Here is a 23082-nt window from a genome sequence, read left to right as displayed (position 1 = left end):
AGAAGTAGAGGCACAGCAAAGAGTAAAATGTAGAAGTGCCTGTACTGCAAACCAGTGAAAAACGACCCACTCCAAATATAGGTGGTTTGTAGAAAATGTGCCGAATCACTAGAGGTCCTGAAATTGGTTCATTAATTTCCTTATCTGCTGTGACAGTACACTCCTCTCTCTCTATTGCGACTCACAGTCGAGCCAAACTACCCAGACTATGACGAGTCAACAGATGTGGACGACTGGAATAAACCTCACTGGCTGTTTACTCCGTTTGTCATTGTCTCTTCTTTCTGTTCAGTCAACGTTGCTGTTTTCAAACTCTTCTCTTCTCTCTGTAATAACATCTGAACGTTTTCAATCCAATAGGGAAATTCTCACATTTGCTGGATTTAATTAGCCACGGGGAAAATGTTTCTCAGAACCAGACCCCAGCAGTATTTATCTAGAGAATCGGTGAGCTTTGCAAACTTCTGATTACTTAACAAAATCAAACAAGAAAAGAGTTTTTTTTCCCATCTCTTGCAGAATAATTGCAGGCTATGAGAGACCTACCCACTGCTTTGGCTCAGTACAAAATTACTGCAGAGAGATAGGTCTGGCAGTGGTGGACTGGAATATGACAGGCTCTCAGATTTTAATAAAGTACAGGGGTCACCTGTGTCCTGTTGAGACCAAACTAGGAAAGTTGTCTGTAGGAATGCTCACACAAATATTGACCTTCAATTAGACGAAACAGACTCCCTCGCTTAGGGGCTGCAATATTGAGGCATCAGCAAAGATATTGTACACATAAACATCCTCAGAATATACATAAACATGCAGAGCCGTACCTGCACAGTGCGCACAAACACTTCTTGTGTAAATACACCTATATTTGCAACTGACATCAAATGGAAGACAACTGCAAAAACCCTTTAAAAGGCAGATTCGCCCCAAACAGGATGTCAGCGCAGCATCGTCTCAAAACCACAACAAAAACATGAACAGTCATATCTTCACATAACACACACACAACAGAGGAGTTTTGTGCTCTTTGATAGGGTGAGGAGCAAACGACCTTCCCCAAGTGATGGCAGTCGACCACACTGCTGCATAATTAACAGCATCTAAAATGAGGCGTTCTTTATATGACCTTACCTGACAATGTCAGGGCACAGCTTGCCTCCAGGGACTCAGCATGTGTGCAACACACTGCGCACGTAGGCCGTTTTCACAGATCAACTAGAAAAAATGTCTCCAGATTTTGACTTTTACATATGAAGAGCGTGGCAGGAACTTTTCCGGATCAGACGCGTTCACAACGGAAAATGTCCGGAACATTTCGCTGAGGGGTGGCAGCTGGGGAGAGCAGCAGGAGGCGGGACATGATGTAGAAATGATGCTGTGGAGATCCCATGTTTGTGTCTACAGCAAATACACACCAGTGGCCGCAAGTCGCCATCTTCCTCTGTGTTTTCTATGGATATGGGCTCTTACTCACCCAGAGATATTTCAATTCTTTTTATCCTTTTTACAGTTTTGCATCCGTCACGTGTTAGAAACATCAATAACTCGCTCGCGATGAATTCTTCAGACATGATACCGACATATGCATTCTCACATACAGCTCCTCTGGATCATTTCGGGAGAATATATGGGGTGATGTTGCACCTAAAGGGTCCAACCTAAAAGAGCATGCTCCAGAGGTCTGCATGAGTCAGCACACTTCATAGCGTTAAGGCACGTCAGGTGAGAGAGCGTTTCTCAGGGCTGAACATGACACAATGCAGACTGACAGCAGCCGGAGAGAGACAAGCACATCTGGATTCCAGTGAAAGCTTTCACTGGGTTGTTAAAGTGTGCTGCTAAATGACAGGAGTCCAGCGGTTATAGCTCAACCACTCAGCAACAGTGACACGTGCCGGAGCATCGCCTGCTGCCTTGATTTGCTCAGCAGATCCACGGCAGTGTTGGAAGGATTTCCCTCACTGCCAAAGCCCTCTTACCCTCCCACTGAGCAGAAATCCCCTCCAATCCTCACTCGCAGCTACTGCAAGGACGACTTACATACTGAGACAAAGGACTCCAGAGAGGAGGGGAGAGGAGGGGAGGAGGCCAGAAATGTTTCAAGATAAAAATGTTTATATCAGTTGATAAAATCACGATAACGTCACTGTGTGGCGTGCACTCATGGGTGTGTCCTCTCACCCAGTGGGTCGATGGGAAATGTAAAGTCTGTAGCTATATATACTTCCCGTATGGGGAACATGTGCCTGTTCTTCCTGACTACTGATTAAACAACAGTAAGCAGTACCTGCGTCTCTATAGCCGAGCCGTTAGCCGCTGTCAGACGCGGACCACTGCCACGGGCCGAGAGGTCCGTAGCTGCAGGAGGGAGAAGGCTCTTCTGCGAGCCGGAGTCCACCAAGAACTGATTACCTGATATGGAGTCATGAACGAACAGCAGCTCCTCTTGATCACCAGCGCCCACGGCTGCTACCGAGCGCCGGCTCTTCCGTTTCCCGGTGCCTGGAACGCGCACGGAGGAACGCAGCGGCGCGCCTTGCTGCCGAAGCGCTGATGGAAGAAACACAGCTGGCCGCGCTGTGTGCGGGTGGAGACTGCAGGACTCCACGGCCACACTCTGCACAGAGACGTTTGGTACCAAGTCTGTGACTGTGTGTTTCAATGGACGCAAATTTCTGTGTGATTTTGTTGTAGCCTCCATTACGGTTCCTATTATCGGAGCAGATTTTCTGTGCACTAATGGGTTGTTAGTGGATGTAACTAATCGCAGGCTCATTGATGCTGTGTCCTTTGCGTCTTTTCCGTGTCAGTCAGGGGGACCCGGGCCGTTAACACACGCTAATTTTGCGGCGTCAAAGGATGTCTTCCAGCGCTTACTGGCGGAATTTCCTTCGCTGACAACGCCCGCATTTTCTGCCGCGGTTACTAAACACGGCGTGGAACATTTCATTCCCACTGCGGGTACGCCCGTTTTCGCACGTTCGCGTCGCCTCGACACCGTGAAGTTAGCCACCGCGAAGGAGGAGTTTGCTACCATGGAGCGTTTGGGGATCGTTAGGCGGTCCAACAGCCCGTGGGCTTCACCGCTCCACATGGTGCCCAAGGCGGATGGTTCTTGGCGGCCGTGCGGCGACTTCCGCCGTTTAAATAACATTACGGCCCATGACCGTTACCCAATTCCGCATGTTCAGGATTTTTTGATTCGTCTGGCGGGCATGACAATTTTTTCTAAAATCGATTTGGTGCGAGGTTATCATCAGGTGCCTGTGCGGGCAGAGGACGTGCCCAAGACTGCTGTCATTACGCCGTTTGGGCTTTTCGAGTTCCTGCGGATGCCGTTCGGCCTTAAAGGCGCAGCGCAGACGTTTCAGCGATTGATGGACTCGGTGCTACGTGACCTCGCGTTTGTTTTCGTCTATTTGGACGACATCTTGGTGGCCAGCTCGTCGGCTGATGAACATTTGTCGCACCTTAGGCAGGTTTTCCAGCGCCTTGATGGGCATGGTCTCATTGTCAACACAGCCAAGTGCCAGTTTGGGCTGTCTGTCATAGACTTTTTGGGCCATCGCATTTCGTCGCAGGGTGCGGTTCCTTTGCCCTCGAAGGTGCATGCAGTTGCGGATTTTCCCCGTCCGGTCTCGGTCAGGTCGCTACAGGAGTTTTTGGGCATGGTAAACTTTTACAATCGTTTCTTGCCGCGTGCGGCCCAACTCCTGCAACCATTGTATGGTGCTTTGAAGCTTAAGAAAGCCAAGGACCAGGTTGATTGGACCCCTGTGAGGATCCAGGCTTTTGAGGGGGCTAAGGCTGCCCTGGCTAACGCGGCGCTTCTGGCGCACCCCGCGTCTCGGGCGCCCATCGCCCTCACGACCGATGCTTCAGATGTGGCTGTTGGTGCAGTTGTTGAACAGCGGGTTGCGGGTGCGTGGCAGCCCCTTGCATTTTTTAGCCGCGGTTTGCGAGACAGTGAGCGAAAATACAGTGTGTTTGACCGGGAACTGTTAGCGTTGTACCTGGCTACACGTCATTTCCGTTTCCTGCTGGAAGGCCGCCCTTTCACAGCCTTTGTTGACCACAAACCATTGACGTTTGCTATGGCAAAGGTGACAGAGCCATGGTCTGCTCGCCAGCAGCGCCATGTAGCGGCGATCTCCGAATTCACAACGGACATCCAACATGTGGCGGGTAAAGCGAACCCGGTTGCAGACTGCCTGTCGCGGGTGTTGGTGTGCCCTGTGCATCTTGGGGTTGATTTTTCCGCTCTGGCTGCCGATCAACCTGGGGACCCGGGTATCGTTGCACTGAGAGCTGCGAGTACCGGTCTGAAGCTGGAGGAGGCAGTTGTGCAAAATGGTGGGCCTGCCCTCCTTTGCGACGTCTCCACGGGCCGCCCCCGCCCGGTGGTGCCGGTTGCTTGGCGCCGTCGGGTCTTTGATATGGTGCACTCTCTTTCTCATCCGGGTGTCCGGGCGTCGGTGAAGTTGGTGTCTTCGAAGTTTGTGTGGCCTGGCCTTCGCAAAGAGGTCAAGGAGTGGGCGGCCACATGTGTGGCGTGTCAGCGAGCTAAAGTTCACCAGCACACTAGGGCGCCCCTCGAGCCATTTTTGATTCCAGCCAGGCGTTTTGATCATGTGCATATCGACCTTGTGGGGCCTCTTCCCCCTTCCCAGGGTTTTACACATCTCCTTACCATGGTAGATCGGACCACTAGGTGGCCAGAGGCGGTTCCTCTGTCTTCCACGACATCTGCGGACGTGGCACGCGCTTTTCTTTCAGCTTGGGTCTCACGTTTTGGTGCACCGTCTGATATCACCTCTGACAGAGGCCCGCAGTTCATTTCGGAGCTCTGGTCGGCGCTAGCAAAGTCTTTGGGCACACAGGTTCACCGTACCACTGCCTACCACCCCCAGGCTAACGGTTTGTGTGAACGTTTTCACCGGTCGCTTAAGGCGTCATTGCGGGCTGCGCTCTCAGATGCAAACTGGTTGGATCGGTTGCCGTGGGTGATGCTCGGGTTGCGCTCGGCTCCTAAGGCTGACCTGGATGCCTCGCCTGCAGAGTTGGTGCTCGGTCAGCCGCTCCGCATCCCAGGGGAGTTTCTGCCTCACAGCTCGGCCCCCTTTCCGCGTCCTGCGTCACAGTCCGCTTGTGCACCGGTGCCCGTGCATCATTTTTCTCCTCGGTCTTTCGTGCCAACGGATCTCGCGACCGCTCGGTTTGTTTTCGTGCGTCACGATGCTCACCGGTTTCCCCTCCAGCCCCCGTATGACGGCCCGTTTAGGGTGTTAGAGGCGGGTTCTAAAAGTTTCATTCTGGACATGGGCGGGCGCAGGGAGCGTGTTTCGTTAGACAGACTTAAGCCAGCTCATCTGTTGGCCGGCGAAGAGGTGCTACCGGCCCGGGTTCCCCGTCGTGGTCGCCCCCCTTCTAAGACCCCTGTGTTGTTTTCTCCAGTTGTGCCTCCTGATCCTGTGTCTGTTGTAAATGATGTCCCTTCTGCTTGTTTCACCCCTGCGTTTGCGGACGGGGATCGGCGTAGCCGTTATGGTCGCCTCGTTAAACCCCCTGAGAGGTACTGACTTTTGTCCCATTTTGTATTTTTCCCTCTGGGTGTTCGGGGGGGGCTGTGTGGCGTGCACTCATGGGTGTGTCCTCTCACCCAGTGGGTCGATGGGAAATGTAAAGTCTGTAGCTATATATACTTCCCGTATGGGGAACATGTGCCTGTTCTTCCTGACTACTGATTAAACAACAGTAAGCAGTACCTGCGTCTCTGCCTTTCCTTGTCCTGCCACAACATTATTATTTCTTTGTATACGAAAGATTTTAGTTCCAGTGGGAAGGTTTTGGCTGAGGTAGATCAAATCCTCACTGGGCAATGCATAACAAATACATCAATACATTTTTTACTTTCTGTATATTGCTTTTGATAGAAATCAAATTATATAATTATTGATATTTGTTTGTTTGCCCGGCACTATAATTAAACAAGAATTGATTCTTAATATCTGAGGAATGAAAAGGGAGGCCAGTGGAAGGACTCTTACAAACGCACACACACACACTGGGATGTGATGAGGGGTATGGGGTGTGGTCAGTGAGGTATCTTGGGACCTGGGGAAAAGCGAGAAATTTAGAGGAGGCGGAGAGATATTTAGTCGTGTAATATAATACATGCACCACCCATCAATCCACACAGACACACACACACACACACAGACCTAGCATGCATCCATGGCTAATCTTTCACCGCAACAAAGAGTCCTCACCAGAGAGTTATGTATGTGCCCAACCTACGCAGGGTGAGGTTTTAACTCGATCATTCAAATCTAAACATCCAATCATTGATGGCTATACTGCACTATGAGTGTTACGGGTTCTTTTTTCTTTCAAGTCATCAGCTTCTCACAAATGTTTCGCAAATCTCAGCGGTGCCATTCTGACCAAACTTACCAGACATGCCTGTGGTGAGCTTACAATCGCTATAACACAACGGTGGCCACTGTGGAAAGTGAACCCGTGAACTAAAAATGCCCTCAGTGTTGATAAGAGAAGAAAACAGAAACATATAAGATATAAATTTCATATTATGGTCTGATGAAAAGGCGAGTAGGTTGTGATGTAATAATAAACCTGTTGCTTCTTCTCAGGGAGGATTTCCATTGCAAACAGTGAAACCCCCTCGACATTCCATTTGGCCACCGACTGTGCCGAAGTGGGTAATGATTAACTCGTATGAAGGGAGTGTTTGAATGAGCAAATCCTCTCCCTGCACAACCTGTCGGGCTGAACATGTACGTGTAAACATCATCATATGTCCACATATAATGTTACATAACCTAGGCATGAGAGTAGACCAGGCAGCCGCTCTGACACACACACACACACAGTACAGGCTCTTTGCTCACTCGCAAACAAGGAAACTCGATCTCTATTTGAAGGTGCAGCCAACACACTGTCCTGGGTGAGAGGTTGAGTTGAAGCCAGACACTGATAGACAACCTTGCCCCCTCTGACACACACACACTCACGCACACACACTTGTCACACACGCTGACCCAAACGACACAAATACAGAAACAAGGCTGTGACACTAAATAACAGTTAAAATGTCCTATTAAAATATCAACTCAGAATGCATTACATTGCAATTATGTTATAAAGTTAATAGGCTAGTGGGGTATTTGAGAAGTTGCCAGACTGGCACTCCTGGCCTCCATTTTACATTGTGTGTATGTGTGTGTGTGTTAGTGCATTTGTGCGAATGTGTATCCAAGGTCTTTTTCCTGGTTCATTCTGGTCTCCAAGCACTACAGTGAATCTATTCTTCTCTGGTGCTCCAGAGAACAGGATTAATGACCAGCAGCAGGGACATGAAAAGGTTGTGTCCACCAGCCACCACAATTTTACAGCCTGTATGTGTGTGTGTGTGTGTGTGTGTGTGTGTGTGTGTGTCACTATGTGCATACGTGAGTGTTTTGTTTTTTTTGGTAATGCCATCTTTCTGACATGCTCTCTCAACGAAAACAAAACTTTAACATGCTCATACTTGCCATGTTATACTTGGTGTGATCTGTTGTGACAGCAGTCATGTGTGAAAGACGAACAGACTGCAAACAAACATGCTTGTTGGTTTTTTTCTGCAGCATCACAGGCGTCCTGCCGTCCACGCAACACCTCCCGATCTCACATCAAACCATCAGACTAAACTGTCACTCTTGCGAGAGAAAGAACCGCAGATCTTCACCTGAGCCTGCGCTCCCAGTGTTGCCATGGTTATCAAACCAGAGGTGTGTCTGAAGGTCCTAGTAGGAACTCCACACGACCCTCTGCCGATGGCATTTCATGGTTTAAGATCAACACGTTGCCACCTGCAAGGCTGACTCAATCTGTGAGATATGGAGAAGTGAAGAGGGTATGTTGGCTCAGTGTGTGTGTGTGTTTGTGTGTGTGTGTGTGTGAGAGAGAGAGAGAGAGAGAGAGAGAGAGAGAGAGAGAGAGAGAGAGAGAGAGAGAGAGAGAGAGAGAGAGTGTTGTATGAGGTGTTGAGTGAATCTGTGTTAATTGGCAGAAAACTGCCCTTTTCCATCCTGAGTGTTGTTTGTGCGCGACAGAGATATAAACACACACAGACCTGCCAGACTGACTGTCTGCAGTCTCCAGTAATCAGTATTAGTCAGTAACGTTGGCTTTTTATTGTAACTCAACAAACTCATCGCACAAGTCTTCATCCATGATACCGAATACCAAAGCTTTTTGTAAAGGGCTGGTATTGCTTAAACTGTTAACTGGTATGAAAACAGGTTTTACAGCTCCACAGATAATAGCACATTCACTTGCAGCTGTAAAACATAGTAATTATTCTTAACAAGCCACCTTCTAACCTTTCTGTCAACTTACAATGGTAAAAAAATATCAAAGTAAGTCTGACTAGCAGCTTTTATCCCAATCCGTGTTGAAACCATAAATGGCAGTAATCCTTAAACCTGTTTCTTTCTTCTCAACAATCAAATGCTTCATGATGTCAAACTATCTTGGAAATTTGCAAGGAAATAGAGCTGCGCTCTCTCTCCTTGGGTGCCTGCTGAGCGAGAGCCTTTTCTTCAGCCAGCACCACAAGTGGTCTTGATCCAGGCCAGAGCGTAGCACTGTAGGGCTTCCACTTTGTGCTGATTCAATAAGAAATAATTGCATATTGGCCTCTCTCCATTCATCCCCCCTTTTACCACCATGTTCTGACACTTCACTGTATTTCTGTGCTTCTGTGCTGTAAGTTACGCTTACAGACCCAGAACTGGGGGAAGGACACTGCAGCACTGCTGCTATTGTTAAACATCCACATTCCTCAGGACTGGATGGGAGTAGCACTTATCTGCATATTGACTCTCAACTGATGTGTGTATATATATATATATATATATATATTTGTATATATGTGTACATGTGTATATGTGTATATATTGAGTAGATTGCTGTTTGAACCTGAATGATCTAAATCACTCTACATAGATAGATGGATAGCTAAATAGATAGATAGATAGATAGATAGATAGATAGATAGATAGATAGATAGATAGATAGATAGATATAGATAGATAGATAGATATAGATAGATAGATAGATAGATAGATAGATAGATAGATAGATAGATAGATAGATAGATAGATAGATAGATAGATAGATAGATAGATAGATAGATAGATTTGCTTGAGAGAATGTATGTTGTGATCTATACAAACACAATTTAAATTGACTTTAAATATAAAATAATAATAATACAATTATTTTCATAGAAATTTACAAAACACAGTTACAATGTGTTACACTAGTTACAAATGAAATGCAGATAAACAAAAGGCAACACTTAAAAGCAAATTAAAGATAGATAGATAGATAGATAGATAGATAGATAGATAGATAGATAGATAGATAGATAGATAGATAGATAGATAGATAGATAGATAGATAGATAGATAGATCTCCAGCTACTTACTCAAGGTGACTTCCTGTTATTCTGCTGTTCAGTAGGTATGGAATATATATATAGCACATATAATTTGCATTATATACGTGCCAGATCCATTATGTGTGTAAACACCTTTCACTGCAGATATAATATATATATATATATATATATATACATGCTATCGTTGCTGACCTGAAAACAAACCTGTTTCCCAGCAACTTCACCAACATCCACCACGTATCAGAGGAACTACTGAGCACAATGAGCCATGATGTCATCCTCTAACAATCCTCCAAGTGATAGCGTAGGTGTAGCCCGTCACATTTTCAAAGTTTCACATCCGGGCCCTGGCCGTGGAGCCGAGCATGTGCGAGTCCGCACTGTTGCTCCCCTCCGCCCGGCTGAGTGTCTGGATGGAGGGACAGGATGATGGAGCTGTCAGCTGGACGCGCCACCTCCAGATGTGAGATACAGAGGTTTACAGCGAGACACCCCCCACCCCCACCACCTGCGATCTGTAACTGGGATCTACACGAGACCATCTACACCTCCTTTATTTACATTTATCACGATATCGCACCAGGAGGCAGCTGAACTTCACGCCTCTCTCTCCCGACCCTGGGCTCCACTTCACGCCGCGGCTCAGCTGCTCTGACAGCCGCCCCCCCCCCCCCCCCCAACAACAACACATACCGACCCGCAAACACACAATCACACTTCCATCACTGAGCAAACACTTACCAGCCTGATACGCCGCGGCCGCCGCAGCCATTTATCCCGAAGCGAAAGGGCCAGAAGAGGTCCGCATTTCCTGGATGGTGCTGGCGATCCGCTGCTGGATGGAGCCGCTCTCCTCGGTGCCCGCGCTCCTCCTGCCGGGGAGGAGGTGCTGGAGGCGGGGAGGAGGAGAGCCGGAGGGGCCCGGGAAGCTTCCCAGTGCTGTGTCAGACCGCACCGCGACGCCACGTTCAGCTGATCGCCACAACAACACAACATCTCGCCCTACGCGAGCAGCCACACACTCCGCCGCCCGCACCGCCCCGCACCGACAGCTCCCGCCGGGCGCCGCCCCCCTCCGCCCGGCCTCCACCAGTGGGGGGACGCGCCGAGTCACCGAGTGAATATTCATGAGGTTCCGGAGCCGCCGATTGGCTGGAGTCATCAGTTCCTGGTTAGTGCTGCTGGTTCGCGATCAGCCAGGAAACCTCATGCAGGGGCTTAAATGAAGAGAAGGACTGATGAGGCCAATGATGTGAGTTACTCCAAATACTAAAGCAGCAATGTTTTACATTTTTACATCTCAGGACAAAATAAGAGATAAAATGAAACTTTAATTGATCACACACTTGTTACAGCAGCAGGTAGACAAGAGAATAAAAAAGCTAAGAGAATAAAATGAAAAAAATAAAATAAATTAAAAAATAAATGAAATATAAATACAGAGAATATGTATATGATATACACGTTTCACTGCAGATATAATGTTTGTCGAGAAAAGTACTTGGGTAAAATGCGATGGGCCAGGATGTTTACTGTTTTGTCCATTAGTAAAAGGAGCTATTGAAATAGATGTATCCATATATATGCATTAAAATAATGTTATATAGGCAGGTAAGGTATACAAAAAGAATATGGCTATAAAAAGCTTTGTATATACAGTATATGTATATATTTATGTGTGTGTGTAAATGTTTACGTATGTTTACACTTAATGGCAGCATTTTATATGTATAGTACAACTAAATAGATATACTGTATAAAAAATATAAATTCACAATAGTATTGTGTTATATAATTTGATGCCTTCAAAGTATTGCTTTGCTTGTTTAAATGCTTGTTGTTGTTTTTATTTGTCCTCTATGTGAAACACTTTGTAAAGGATGTTCTAAAAGGTGCTATATAAATCAAGTTTATTATTTTTATTAAAGTATTCTACCAGCAAACACCCTTCTGCTCCTGTTTAACTGCAACAATACAGCCAACCTAAGGTGATGCTGACATAGCGTCACATACAGGAGAAATATAATGGAGGTCAGGATCCGAGGCCACACATCTATTAACTTCCCCCGGATGACCATGTGAACCGACGCACGCCGGGATTTTTGCAATCTTTCTTTTGCACACGTTTCAGTGCTCAGAGTACATTTCCCTGTTGATCCAGCAGACCTGTCCGTCTGACCTCGTCACACCTGAGTGATGAGGGTCAGACGCAGTAAAGGTCAGCGAGAGAGGCCGGGCTGTGGCTGGGATTGTGGCTGGGGCTGCTGCTGGCCTCAGTACCCTGGAGATCAAATGGGGCTCGAAAGGCCAGTGGACATCAGAGCTGGAAGGTGTCAGCACGCCTCCTCTTTCCAGCTCACATCACTGTCATGGCAGGTAGCCCATGGAGGAAGAGAGCTCTCCCGACACTGGAACACCCAGCTACTGAATTCTATTTTTCCGTATATTTTATAGAGGAAACCCCTCTGTGTTATAACTGCCATTTTGTCCTCCTTGCATATGTGCATACAGCTACTCCCACTTTTTTGTGTGTCTCATACTTTAAGGCCTGCATCTGCATCCAGCACGATAAGTCTTTGTTCCCTGTGTTGAGAACAGCGACGCAGCAAGGAGGAAAAGGAAGGGAAGGGAAAGTGCGAGGGGAGGAAGGTGAGGAGAGGATAGGAGAGCGGGGAGTGACAGTGGGAGGAAGTGAGAGACATGGTGGAAGGAGTGCAGGGACATGCTGTGGTGTGAGCGCTCCGTGCTGCCACAATATGACTCTGACAGGCTTATATAACCAGACTGGCCTGGCTCACAGCAGACGCTGGGCTGCACTGACTGTTATATAACTGCATTAGCTGCTCCTCTGAGCTGGGCGAGAGCCTGCGCACAAGACAGCACCCCCCTCCACCACCACAACCACCACCTCACACCAGCGTCGGAAATACACAAGGGCAAAGGGCAAAACTGCCCCTAAGAAATATAATTTTGCCCCTGATATCACTAGGAGAGGGGCAAAAAAACGTCCTTATACAACACCGCACATAACCTTAAACATCATAAACACCCTAAAACAACCGTAAGAACTTCTGCCTCTTCGGAAAGTCTCTAAAAACATGAGACTTTTCCGTAGCGAAGTTACCGTCATAACAGGAAGTCCACGTGCTGCAAGAGTGTGTTGTGTGGTCCCTTGTGTTTGAACTCACTGGTAAACAGCAGTGGATGATGTCATGTTAAAAACTGCCTTGCCTCTCTGTGTTTCCTCATAGAGATGAATCTCGCCATCGATGTTCAAGTGGGTTATGGTGCTGTCGTCCTCAACGGCATCATGGCCATGCTCACCGTCATACTGTTTCTTTTGTTTGTGTTTCTGTTAGTCTGCGGGATTACACAAAACTACTGGACTCATTAAAACAAAATTTTGAAAAAAGGATGTAGTATTAATCAGGACATAAATATTTGGGTGCAGATCACATGATGAATCCGTACAAGGCTGTGTGTCTTTTTTGTAAGGTCAATTTGGGGAACAATATGTCATTTATTTGATCATAGAATATAAACTAGAAGGTTTTGCATGAATTTTCAGAATTATATTAAATTAATTGTGTCCCACACTGTGATTCTTGTAAGGCGTCAGAAGCCAAGGCTGGAAACTACTGGGTTCTTCTCTAACAATAGGTTTTTATTGCATGTTAAATCATCCAGTATCTAAAATCCAAAAATATAAAAGTAACTTTTAAGTAAGGCTGTCAAATATATGTAGCAAAGTAGAAAATGCAATGGTTTTCTCTGAAATGTGTATTAAAAGCAGCATAGACACAGACACACACACACACAATAATTTGTCCATCTTCTTCCTGTGCTTAGTTTCTCATGGATATGATCAGGTAATATGATCTGGTCATTCTTTAACAATAAGGATGGCGGATCAATCCCCACTCTGACAAGATACTGAACCCCTAAAATGACCAGGAATTCAACCAACTATTAATTGCACAATATTTTACACTATGTTAATTTAAAAACAAAAATAAATAAATAAATAAAAAATATTAAATCAAAATTAATAAAAAATTCATAAAAAAATTGAATTAAATTCATCCTGCACAGAAGCGAACTGGGCATATCCTGCACAGAAGCCGAGTTCGCACATCCAAAGAAATAAGTATAAAATTGAATATGATTGTCTGATTTATGTTTTCTGTTTGTTTTTTGTTGAAAAAATCTAGGAAAACACTTTGAATCCGTAGACTACTGCCTAATAGTCTCATTATTGCCATTTGAAGGCAATTGCTCATATACTGTAAGCCTTAATCAGTATATTTATTATAAAATTTATTTAAAAAATATGTTAATTTCATAACCTGCCTCACACACTCACAAACACACACACACTTTAAGGCTTTCTCAGCTTAGGACAGCCTGACTGCATTGCACTGCAGCAAGAGACAGGCTGGAGCGAAATGAGAAAAGTCCAGTTGAAGTTCAACAGTTTATTTAGAACTGGGGAGAAACTACGTATGATGGGACTTAAGGGCATCAGCGTCTTCTCCTCCTTTCATCCAGCAACAAGTCCCCATCCTGAAATGCCTAAGTGGGGCTTAATGTTGGGTAAAGTTTTTCGGTGTACGTGTAGTATGCCAGCAGAGCCCAAACTCAATTAGCTCCCCCTGCATGCAGCACATAATTTGATGGGCCTGGATCCCACTTTTAAAACTCAATTACACCTCAGACAGGCATTTCCAGTCATTCTTTCAAAGAGGTGGCCAAGGACGAACAAACAATCCTGTCCGAAAAAAAGAATGATCCAAATCGGCAACTGGGGCAGTTCGGACTCCACAGCAGCACCTTTCACGGTTCATTTGTTGTCACGATGAAGTCAAAGCTGAAATATTGTGATGACCTATGAGAGTGACCTTATTCTTGACAATGGAATGAAGCCAAGTGCTGACATTTCCCTGATAACCTGGTAAAAGTGAGGTGGAGATTACGCTACGGGATAAAATACTATGAGTGATAATTATGGTTTCAGTCACTCTGCAATCAAAAATCTCAGGATGCCTGACCTGTAGAGCCACATTAAGCCGTTCATAATCAGAACATAACAGCCTGTGATCTCTTATTACAGCTACAAATTACATCTGTTGATAACAGAAGAAATGAAGGTGGGATTTATGACACCTGAGCCAATGACCAAGACCAGCTACAGATGGAGGCTGTCTGAAATCCACCACAGGAGAAATATACAGTTGGGATTTATGACTCTTGGCTAATTTGTTCTCGGCGTTCAGAGGCTGTTAAATTTCAGATATTGGAAGAGGAGTTCCTCAGTCTCTTAAAACTCGGTTTAGTGCTTACAACAATTATAGAGATTTCATGGAATGAGAGGTGCGTTTACAACAGTAGGGACAGTTTTCTCAAGAGTAAAGACGGACAATTATTATAAGAATCTATAGTAAAACAGCACAGATTTGAAGACCCCCCCCCCCTCCTCCTCCTTATTCCTCTGTAAGACTCTGACCCCGTGAAGTGAAACCGAGTCACTGGTGCAGAGACAGAAGCCAGAACTTCATCTCTGCAAAAACATTCAGGCTATGTGCAGTGTTTGCTGCACAACAGGTCCAGTGCAGGTGTTTATACAAAGACTGGGGTCGCACTTTTCATTGGCGAAACAGAAGGACTGCTTGTAATGCCACACCTCCCTGTTTCATTATGTTCAGATCAGTGCTTTGCCTCTTTAAATGGAGCCTTTTTCGAGACACAACATTATGCATTACTGGGAAATATTAAGTGTCTGTGTGTTCATCTGAAGTCGCTGTCATCTCACCTATGGTGTTTTTCTAAGTCTTCATTTTCAGCCTCACAACTCCACTGTGACACAATCCATCGACTCAGGATTGTCCGAGACAGGCAGAAAGAGAGTGGGGTGCTGTGGGAGGAGTGGAAGTCAACAGGAGGCAGTGTGTGCTGAACGGTTACAGACAGTGCCAACTGGACTGAGTGACTTCAGGAGCCAAAATCAACATGTCGTGTGCACCAGCCAGGCAAGAAGGAAATAACACAGTAGAGGCTGTAAGCACTAGTAAAGTCTGGTGCAGGAGCAGCATAAGGGCCAGGACATGTACATTCACTGCTTCAGCTTAGAGGTTTAGTGTCTAATAGTAATCTTTATTGAACAATAATATGATGTTTGGTACAATAAACTCAAAGCACCTGTAAACAAACATTAATATTTCATCATATATTTGGTAAAATGTGATCAAGTGTCACTTTTATGTTTTTAAGAATTCATTTTGTTTTATCCTCATTCTTCATTTATTTAGCATTTTTCATGCTAAAATTATAAAATAAATAAAAATATCTCCATCAAGACAAGGACTGAGTGAAAGATTGCCATCTTTATTTAAAAAAGATAATTATACATTAATTACAGCAATAATTCATGCCTCCTTACAGCATACAATATAATGATTAACCACAATGTAGAAGGCAAGGCATAAGAAACACGTCAGCATTAGTGATATTCGTTTTTTGAATGCAGGACTACAAAAAGGCACTTAATAGTGTTTTGAAATACGTCATGAACTGACACAAATACATTTCTTAGTGGGGCAATAATATAAAATGTGAAATACTTGTTAATCAGGTTAACAAAATGAACATAGAAAGGAACTAATCACAACACTTTGCACTATCACATGCAGCCAGAGAAACAGGAAATCTCATTTGTGTGTGTGTGTGTCGGAGTAGAAATGTTGAAAACCAACATAACATAGACAAAAAAGTACTATTTTCAGGATCGTACCAAATAATAATTTCACAAGTACAAAAAATACTTGTAATCATTCATATTGAAATTGAGGTAACTACTATACAATGCATGAAATGACCGTACCACCATTACAACCATAAAAGCATATTATGAAGGTCAATACCATTTAACAGCAACTTATTATTTCTGAAATGTTTTCTTGTTGTTTTTTTTTACATTGCAACATTACAAATCTCTTGTCTCTGAACTTATGCTCAGCAGCACTCTGGAAATAATGGCATTCGTGAGAGCACAGGTGATGTGGAGTTCACGCCATCACCTCCTCAACCGTTTCGCTGCACATCGCATGATGCTGACTGCTTTGGATCAATACATGTCTCTCTCCTGCAAACAGGCAGCTACACAGGTACAGATTGATGTCGTGGCTGCACCGGTCTGAACACTGTCAGACATGGAGAGGCAAAGCACCGCAGATAAATGACCTTAGATTGAAGTCTGCAAGGAAGAGCTGAGATTAGACCGTTTTATTATTAGGGCTCTCTGGCACAAGGTGCAGTGACATGCCTTGAGTACAGCGTAGCAGCAAAGGGGAAACCCTGTTATGATCTGTGGGGTGTGTCCTACTAGTCTTATCTAACGCTCACACTCAGCTTCACTTGGGGGCTCCTGTGGAGGGCTACCCTGGTTAACGCAGTGCTGTAGGAGTCCTGCTAATCAGGAGGACTTCAGACTCGGCCAATCAGAGAACTCACAGGCCTCGAAAAAGGGAATCTGTAAAGGAAACGTCTGAGGTATGGAGAGAGTGCCTTGTTGCTGAGTCTTTGGGAAAGTTCAGTAACTTAGATTCAGAGAAATTATAAGGAAGCTTATACAACCATACCACATCAGGATAAGAAGAGTCGGGTCAGCCAATCAAAGTGGCTTATTGTGGTTAAAATCATCATCAAAACAGGCTAGCCTAAAATCCACTCAAACGTTAAAACATTGTGATTACATTCTCAGGGAAACCATGGCGACACAAAATCTATTAATTTAACAATTACTTGAAATACAAATGAAAAGAAATGTTAAGTCCTTCATTTATAATATCCTTCCGCATTCCTTTATAACATCCTTTACACGGCTCATTGTACTAGATAAGATAATCAAATCAAATAAACAAACAAAAAAATGAACCACACAGCCCAAAGACGAACCGTGCTCAGTTGAAATCCCTATCAGGGAAGATGAGAGGTGCAACGAGGGTCCAGAGGTAAAGCCCAAGACCCAGCCAGCTGGAGCACATCTTCACCCACACAGCCGGCATAGTGTTCTGCATGTCCTGGGTGGAGGTGTCGGGTCTGAGGGAGGACGCAGAGGGAGAAGTGCAATTAAAACCAACTCCACCTAATATAGGTATCAATCTTAATCTATTCATATCTTCGATCTAAAGATCATTAATGAGAGAACTGTGGTAGATGATTGTTTAATCTATTTATAAAATGAGCTGATTTTCAAACTGAGCTAAAACAGTGAGAGAACTTTTAAGATGAAGTAATGTGCCCTCTAGTGTCCATAGATGAGGCCTACAATGCCTGAAACCTAGTGTTTTCAAAACATATGGGTATCTTAGAAGCAAGTAACAGACTTTTGACAAATTCAGATAACAAAATTACCTGCCAATTGGGACTATACACTGCAATCACAAACCTTATTGTGAAAACGGATCTGACCCCTGCCCCTAATCTTGCTTACAAACAAATAAACCAGCCAACAGACACTTACTGGTACCAGTTGGTGAGAGTCATCATGATGTACAGAGAAGCCAGACAGAGGTGGAAGTGGAAGAAGGAGTAGTTGTAGGTGACTCCTTCCTCCTCATTGTCCAAGGCTCTGCGTATGCCGTCCTCTCCCACCACACCTTCTCCACCCGACCCTTTGCCCTCCTCTGTCTGCATCAGCTTGTTTACCTGGGTGTTACTGGACGAACGAATACTAGAGGAGAGGCAGAGAGAGAGTTTAAACAAGTGGTAAAAAAAGTATATAAAACAATTTAATAATACATGAAAAGAGCAGAAAATATAATTTTATGAAACTTTCGGCACTGCTAAACCTACCTGGCATAGATAGTGCAGAAGAGAAAGATGATTAAACCAACAATGCTCTGAGCATCCCACAACTGCACATGCTCCTGAGTGCTGTCAACAGATGGTTCAGTGGTGCTAACGTTCGACAGGATACTCAACAAGCTGGGGTTACACTTCCGATCTAAACCAAAATACACATACACACAGCATTAGACAATATATTACTCTAAAAAGTTGTAGAAAATATGTTATTGCCTGTGTTAATGAGGTTTGTTTGTTTGTCTGTCAGCAGGATTACTCAAAAGCTGATTTCTATCTAACTTAAACAGAAGAATCCTTAAGCTAATGCATGACAGAAATAGTGGAGTCTACCAAATGGCAACTTAATACTAACCCTACAGTTGGAAAAAGCTTGCCCATTGTTGCCATTCACCTAGGAAAGGCAGTTCACACAACATGAGACAAGGAGGTGTGCTAACTAATAGCAGAAAAAGCTAATTTTTCTTCCTATGGAATGCCATAGAAAACTCACCTGTATTAAATTGCTGAGGCAGGTAAAAAGCAAGTACATAAATGTGAAGAAATCAGTACATACCAGAAGCTACAGAGGAATAACACAAGACAGGAGACTCACTTGGGTTGTTTGTCATTGCAGACCAGGTGACATACATTGTGTAGAGGGAGATGAGAGAAGCTTGGAGCAAACCAGAGTGTGGCTGAGCTTCCTGCAACAAACAGGTCAAAGAATTACACACATTTTCAACATGTTTCATGCAGTAATATTATATTATATTTGTGCCTGTTTACTTTTTGAGTTTTGATTTAGCCTGTATCTGTTACCTTGCTGAGAGTAGCGCATCATTAGAGCATTACTCAGTACAGACACTTACTGGTACCAGTATCATAAATGTCAGGTGTCAAAGCCTGCTATATTACTATATCATGTGCATGCACTGCCCCCTTGTGGTCAATTCGTGGCATAACATTTAAGTCCTGTGGCTGTTACTGTTTTGGAGGAATGGTTCATCGATAAATGAAAATTCACTCATTATCTACTCACTAATATGCCGGTGGAGTGGTGGACGAAGTGTTAGATATCTTTGGGCTCAAAACATGGTGTAAACAATGCAGGTTTGAGTTGATTTTGAATGTCGGAGCTAAAAGACACTTGGATGACACCACCTGAGCAGTATGGAGACATGTTATGTTATTATTTAGTACGTCTGCAGAAGTAGTGACCAGTTACTTCAATTGTACTGGATTTGGCTGCAACGCTGTTTACTCCTGACACTCCTAAAGTGTTTTGTGGACTCAAACACTTCCCCCGCCCCTCCATCGACATAGTGATGTGTAGATAATGAGTGCCTTTTCCTTTTTTCGGTGAACTATCACTTTAACACAGAACAGCTTAATGCAAACATAAATGAGAGTTAGATAATTTACACCAAGTCTTTCTTACCACATAAATACAAAATGATGACGTTATCTATTAATTTGAATTATTATAATAAATTACAACCACAGGAGTGAGTTGAAGATAAGGAAAGGTGACCCTTGAAGTTGTTCCTTCATTGTTATCAGATTTATAAACTCTGGTGACTATTTAAGTGGCATTATCTGGGAATATTAAAAAAAAGGAGCCTACTCTTGGATTGAAACAACAAACAGGGAAAAAGTACATTTTCAAATGTATTTGAATTATTGTGTTCATGATACAGTACCTGTATCTTGGGAAGGATGGAGACAACGGAGATGATGATGCAGAAGATGAGGTTGAGGCTGATAAAGACCTTGTGCTCGGTGCAGTCATCAGGCTGTGTGTAGTACACGTAGAAAAGTACCACAGCAGCAAAAGCCAAGGAGTAGAAGAGGAAGGTGAAAGTCATCAGGCCTGTAATTAAGAAAAGTATACATTAACAGGAATATGTTCAAACAAAAGTAATAACAAAAATGGATTATTGACATGGAAGGCAGAGATGGCAGAGAAGGCAGAGAAGATCTACTTTCTAACCATCTATGACAATTAGCTATTTGACAAATAATTACAAGATAATGCATCTTTTCAAGTAAATGCTTTACCTGCAAACCAGCCTTTGTTGTCACCGTCTTCAGCATTTCCTACCCACACCTTGTTCCAGGAATGGGCAAAGTCGATTAGGAGAATAAGTTGGATGATGATAAAGATGAAGGATCCCACCAATCCGAAGTAAAACCACACTGTAAAGTGAAAAGGAAACAGACAAAGGTCATAGTACTTACCATACAATAAACACTATCCAATCACTTATAAAGCAAAACGTTGTGTTTGCATAAGAAACTGAGGAAGCATTTTATCCTTAATTGTAGAATCATCAGAGCATGTTATTACCAGTAGGAAATGTTCCATCGGGGATGAAAAAAGCTCCCACTGTTATCCCAACCAGGATCAGAAACTTAAAGAACCAGAACCTGGGAAAGAAATAGTTCCAAATGCACCGTCAGTAAAGCAGACCTGCCTCCATCCCTGAATAATGTGTTCCATCAAGCACTTACCCATTTTGAATAGCTGCACGCGGGTCTTTGCTGCTACGGACACAAATCATTATGAGGCAGAACAAAAAGAAGAAGCAGGTCATAGCGAAGCACATCCGGTACACAGACTTGTAGCCCACAAGGACATCACAGTCAGCCACGTTATCGATACCAGGTATAGGTATAGTAGCGCCTCCTTGACAAAATCCTGGGATCTATGAAAAGACAAACATGTCCGATATGAAATTAATTTGTAACTAAGCTTCATCAAGAACATGTAAAACTACTCAAAAGTTATATGAGATCAGGTTTTGTAAGCAACTATTAAAATATAAAGGGACAGCAGTAGCAGAATCTATCATAGCTGCATAATAAAATAAAGCGGAAATGTCAATGCTACTACTTCCAGATTCCTATTAAATGTTTGTGAATTATATTTGCATAGTGGGCTACACTGATCTCACTTTGCGGAGCTCTGTTTCCATTCCAGGAAGAATCATGATGACAGACACCATGGTCCCCATCAGCAAAAAAAAGGAGAAAACCAGCCGTGTGATGGTGGAGTTATTGGAGGAGGGACAGCAGCCACACAGAAGACACGGTGCTGAGCCACACAAACAGGAGGCCTGTGAGAAAGGGATGAGTTGGAGCGAAAGAGAAAAAACAAAGAAACAGCTTTTAACAAGACAGACTTAAAAATGAGGCAGTGTTAAAATGGATAAATGCTTTTAGGATAAGTCAGTATGGAAAAAAGAATATCAAGATAAAAAATGCCATGTCAGTCACTATTGATGATTATCACCATAACTTTGCTTGAGTAAAGGTTGTGGTTTTTAACTCTCCTTTTAAGGACAGAGAATGAAAAACACTTTCTAAACATCAAAACGTTGAATGACCACTTATCCAAACCTCCTCGCTGCACAAACAATACCAAAGTATGCTACTGGACTACTACTGTATTGCTGTTGATGATAATGTATTAACGCCCTGCCCTAGTTGTTTTGACAATCACATATATATTCACAGCTCCATGACGCATTCTGGATTGGAAAGATGATTAATTATTAAAGTGCATTTCCATTACTGGATTCAAATGGATGAGATTTCACCTGACTCTTATTTGCATCACACAATCTAAACTAACACAGAGACCTATTGTAAAATGTTATATTAGTGTGCAAGTAGGTAAATGTGGAGAACAACTGCCCTCTGACTAATATGGGTGTAACAGCTACACACACACACACACACACACACACACACACACACACACACACACACACACACACAGACACACTTTATTTCATTATTTACATCGATCTAGCTAAACAATTTAATGCTAGGATAACGCTACTGTTGTTTATGTTGTTTATGTGTTGCGTTGTGGTAATAGCTCAGCAACGTTGGTGTAACTACACATACTAAACAAACCTAAATTTATGACGTTGGTCTATTTGGACGCTTCCTGTTTATTTAGCTTGGTGAGTCACCTGCTAGCCAAACCGCCGTTATTGACGTTCCTAGCATTACAACCCTGTGTGGTTAGCTTCTCAGCTGGTTGTTATAACAGTAGTTCCGGTTAGCTGTCACCTAGTTGTCGCAAAACCCAACTATCTCTTAGGTTAGCCGTCCCATCCACAGCTAACAGCTAACGTGAAGGCAACAATAACAAACTACAGCCTTCCGGTGACGTGTAACACTGGTATTAATAAGCGGTACTTACACAGCTGGCCAAAGAGCACAAGGCCATACAAGCACCCATTTTGAAATTTAAATGTTGAATTCGGTGTAAATGTCCCGACGCCTTTCGCTGTCCTGAAAAAACACTATCAGGAAATCGTTTGTCTACACCGGAAACACAAAAAACAGGAGGCAGCTGGAGGAGTTTTCAAAATAAAGCTCAACGCACTGCCAATTTAGAAAACAATATGGGGGAAAAAACGTGCAAATTAAGAAAACAACTTCTGCTGCAAATCGTCACAACACATGCACATACAGAAACCACCTTCACATTGCCAAAACGAAATGTTTCACATTTAATCACAAAGCTACATTTTTCCAGTTGCAAGTAGTTTGCAATCAAGACACGTTAATGTGGGTGGGACGAAAAGGAAAAAGTTATACAATCATATTATTATTAGAGCCCGAGCACTGACAGGCGCTGACAGACAGTGAGGCCCTATTGAAATTGTAAGGATTATTTTTTTTTTGTTCAGGCAAATTAATTGGCTTTTAGTTATTATACTTTTTTAATTTTTTTTTATTCAATTGAAATTTTTTATTTT

The 23082-nt window shown here is 43.8% G+C and overlaps 2 protein-coding genes across 3 annotated transcripts in view; both read right to left on the bottom strand.

The window, feature by feature from the left end:
• Positions 1 to 10434, bottom strand: part of LOC133014350 (transcription factor HIVEP3) — a 45858-nt gene extending 35424 nt beyond the window's left edge. Inside the window, exon 1 of one of the 2 annotated variants that reach the window (XM_061081561.1) lies at positions 10208 to 10434. The gene's annotated coding sequence lies outside the window, so the exon portion shown is untranslated. Of the gene's footprint in view, positions 1 to 9670; positions 9716 to 10207 lie in introns of those variants that run through there. The other variant, XM_061081563.1, reaches the window with a different exon arrangement.
• A 5393-nt stretch (positions 10435 to 15827) lies between these two features.
• serinc2l (serine incorporator 2, like) lies at positions 15828 to 22641 on the bottom strand. The gene is made up of 10 exons (XM_061081564.1): positions 22521 to 22641; positions 21262 to 21423; positions 20819 to 21012; positions 20655 to 20734; positions 20366 to 20503; positions 20008 to 20177; positions 18921 to 19011; positions 18317 to 18467; positions 17985 to 18194; positions 15828 to 17560 (listed from the first exon to the last, which is right to left on the bottom strand). The coding sequence occupies exons 1-10, from the start codon at positions 22557 to 22559 to the stop codon at positions 17422 to 17424; spliced, it is 1374 nt and encodes a 457-aa protein (XP_060937547.1). The 5' UTR covers positions 22560 to 22641; the 3' UTR covers positions 15828 to 17421.
• Positions 22642 to 23082: the final 441 nt, after the last annotated feature.

Source organism: Limanda limanda, chromosome 11 (genome assembly GCF_963576545.1).
Source record: "Limanda limanda chromosome 11, fLimLim1.1, whole genome shotgun sequence".
Taxonomy (NCBI): Eukaryota; Metazoa; Chordata; class Actinopteri; order Pleuronectiformes; family Pleuronectidae; genus Limanda; species Limanda limanda.
The sequence above is the reverse complement of the archived record's forward strand: the minus strand, read 5'-3'. Positions and strand labels throughout refer to the sequence as shown.

Coding starts and splice junctions, on each gene's coding strand:
- serinc2l (XM_061081564.1), bottom strand. CDS start 22,559: ATGGGTGCTTGTATGGCCTTGTGCTCTTTGGCCAGCTGT. Junction 20,735..20,818: donor CGTGCAGCTATTCAAAATGG/GTAAGTGCTTGA, acceptor TTTCTTTCCCAG/GTTCTGGTTCTTTAAGTTTC. Junction 18,468..18,920: donor TGCAATGACAAACAACCCAA/GTGAGTCTCCTG, acceptor ATTTTGGTTTAG/ATCGGAAGTGTAACCCCAGC.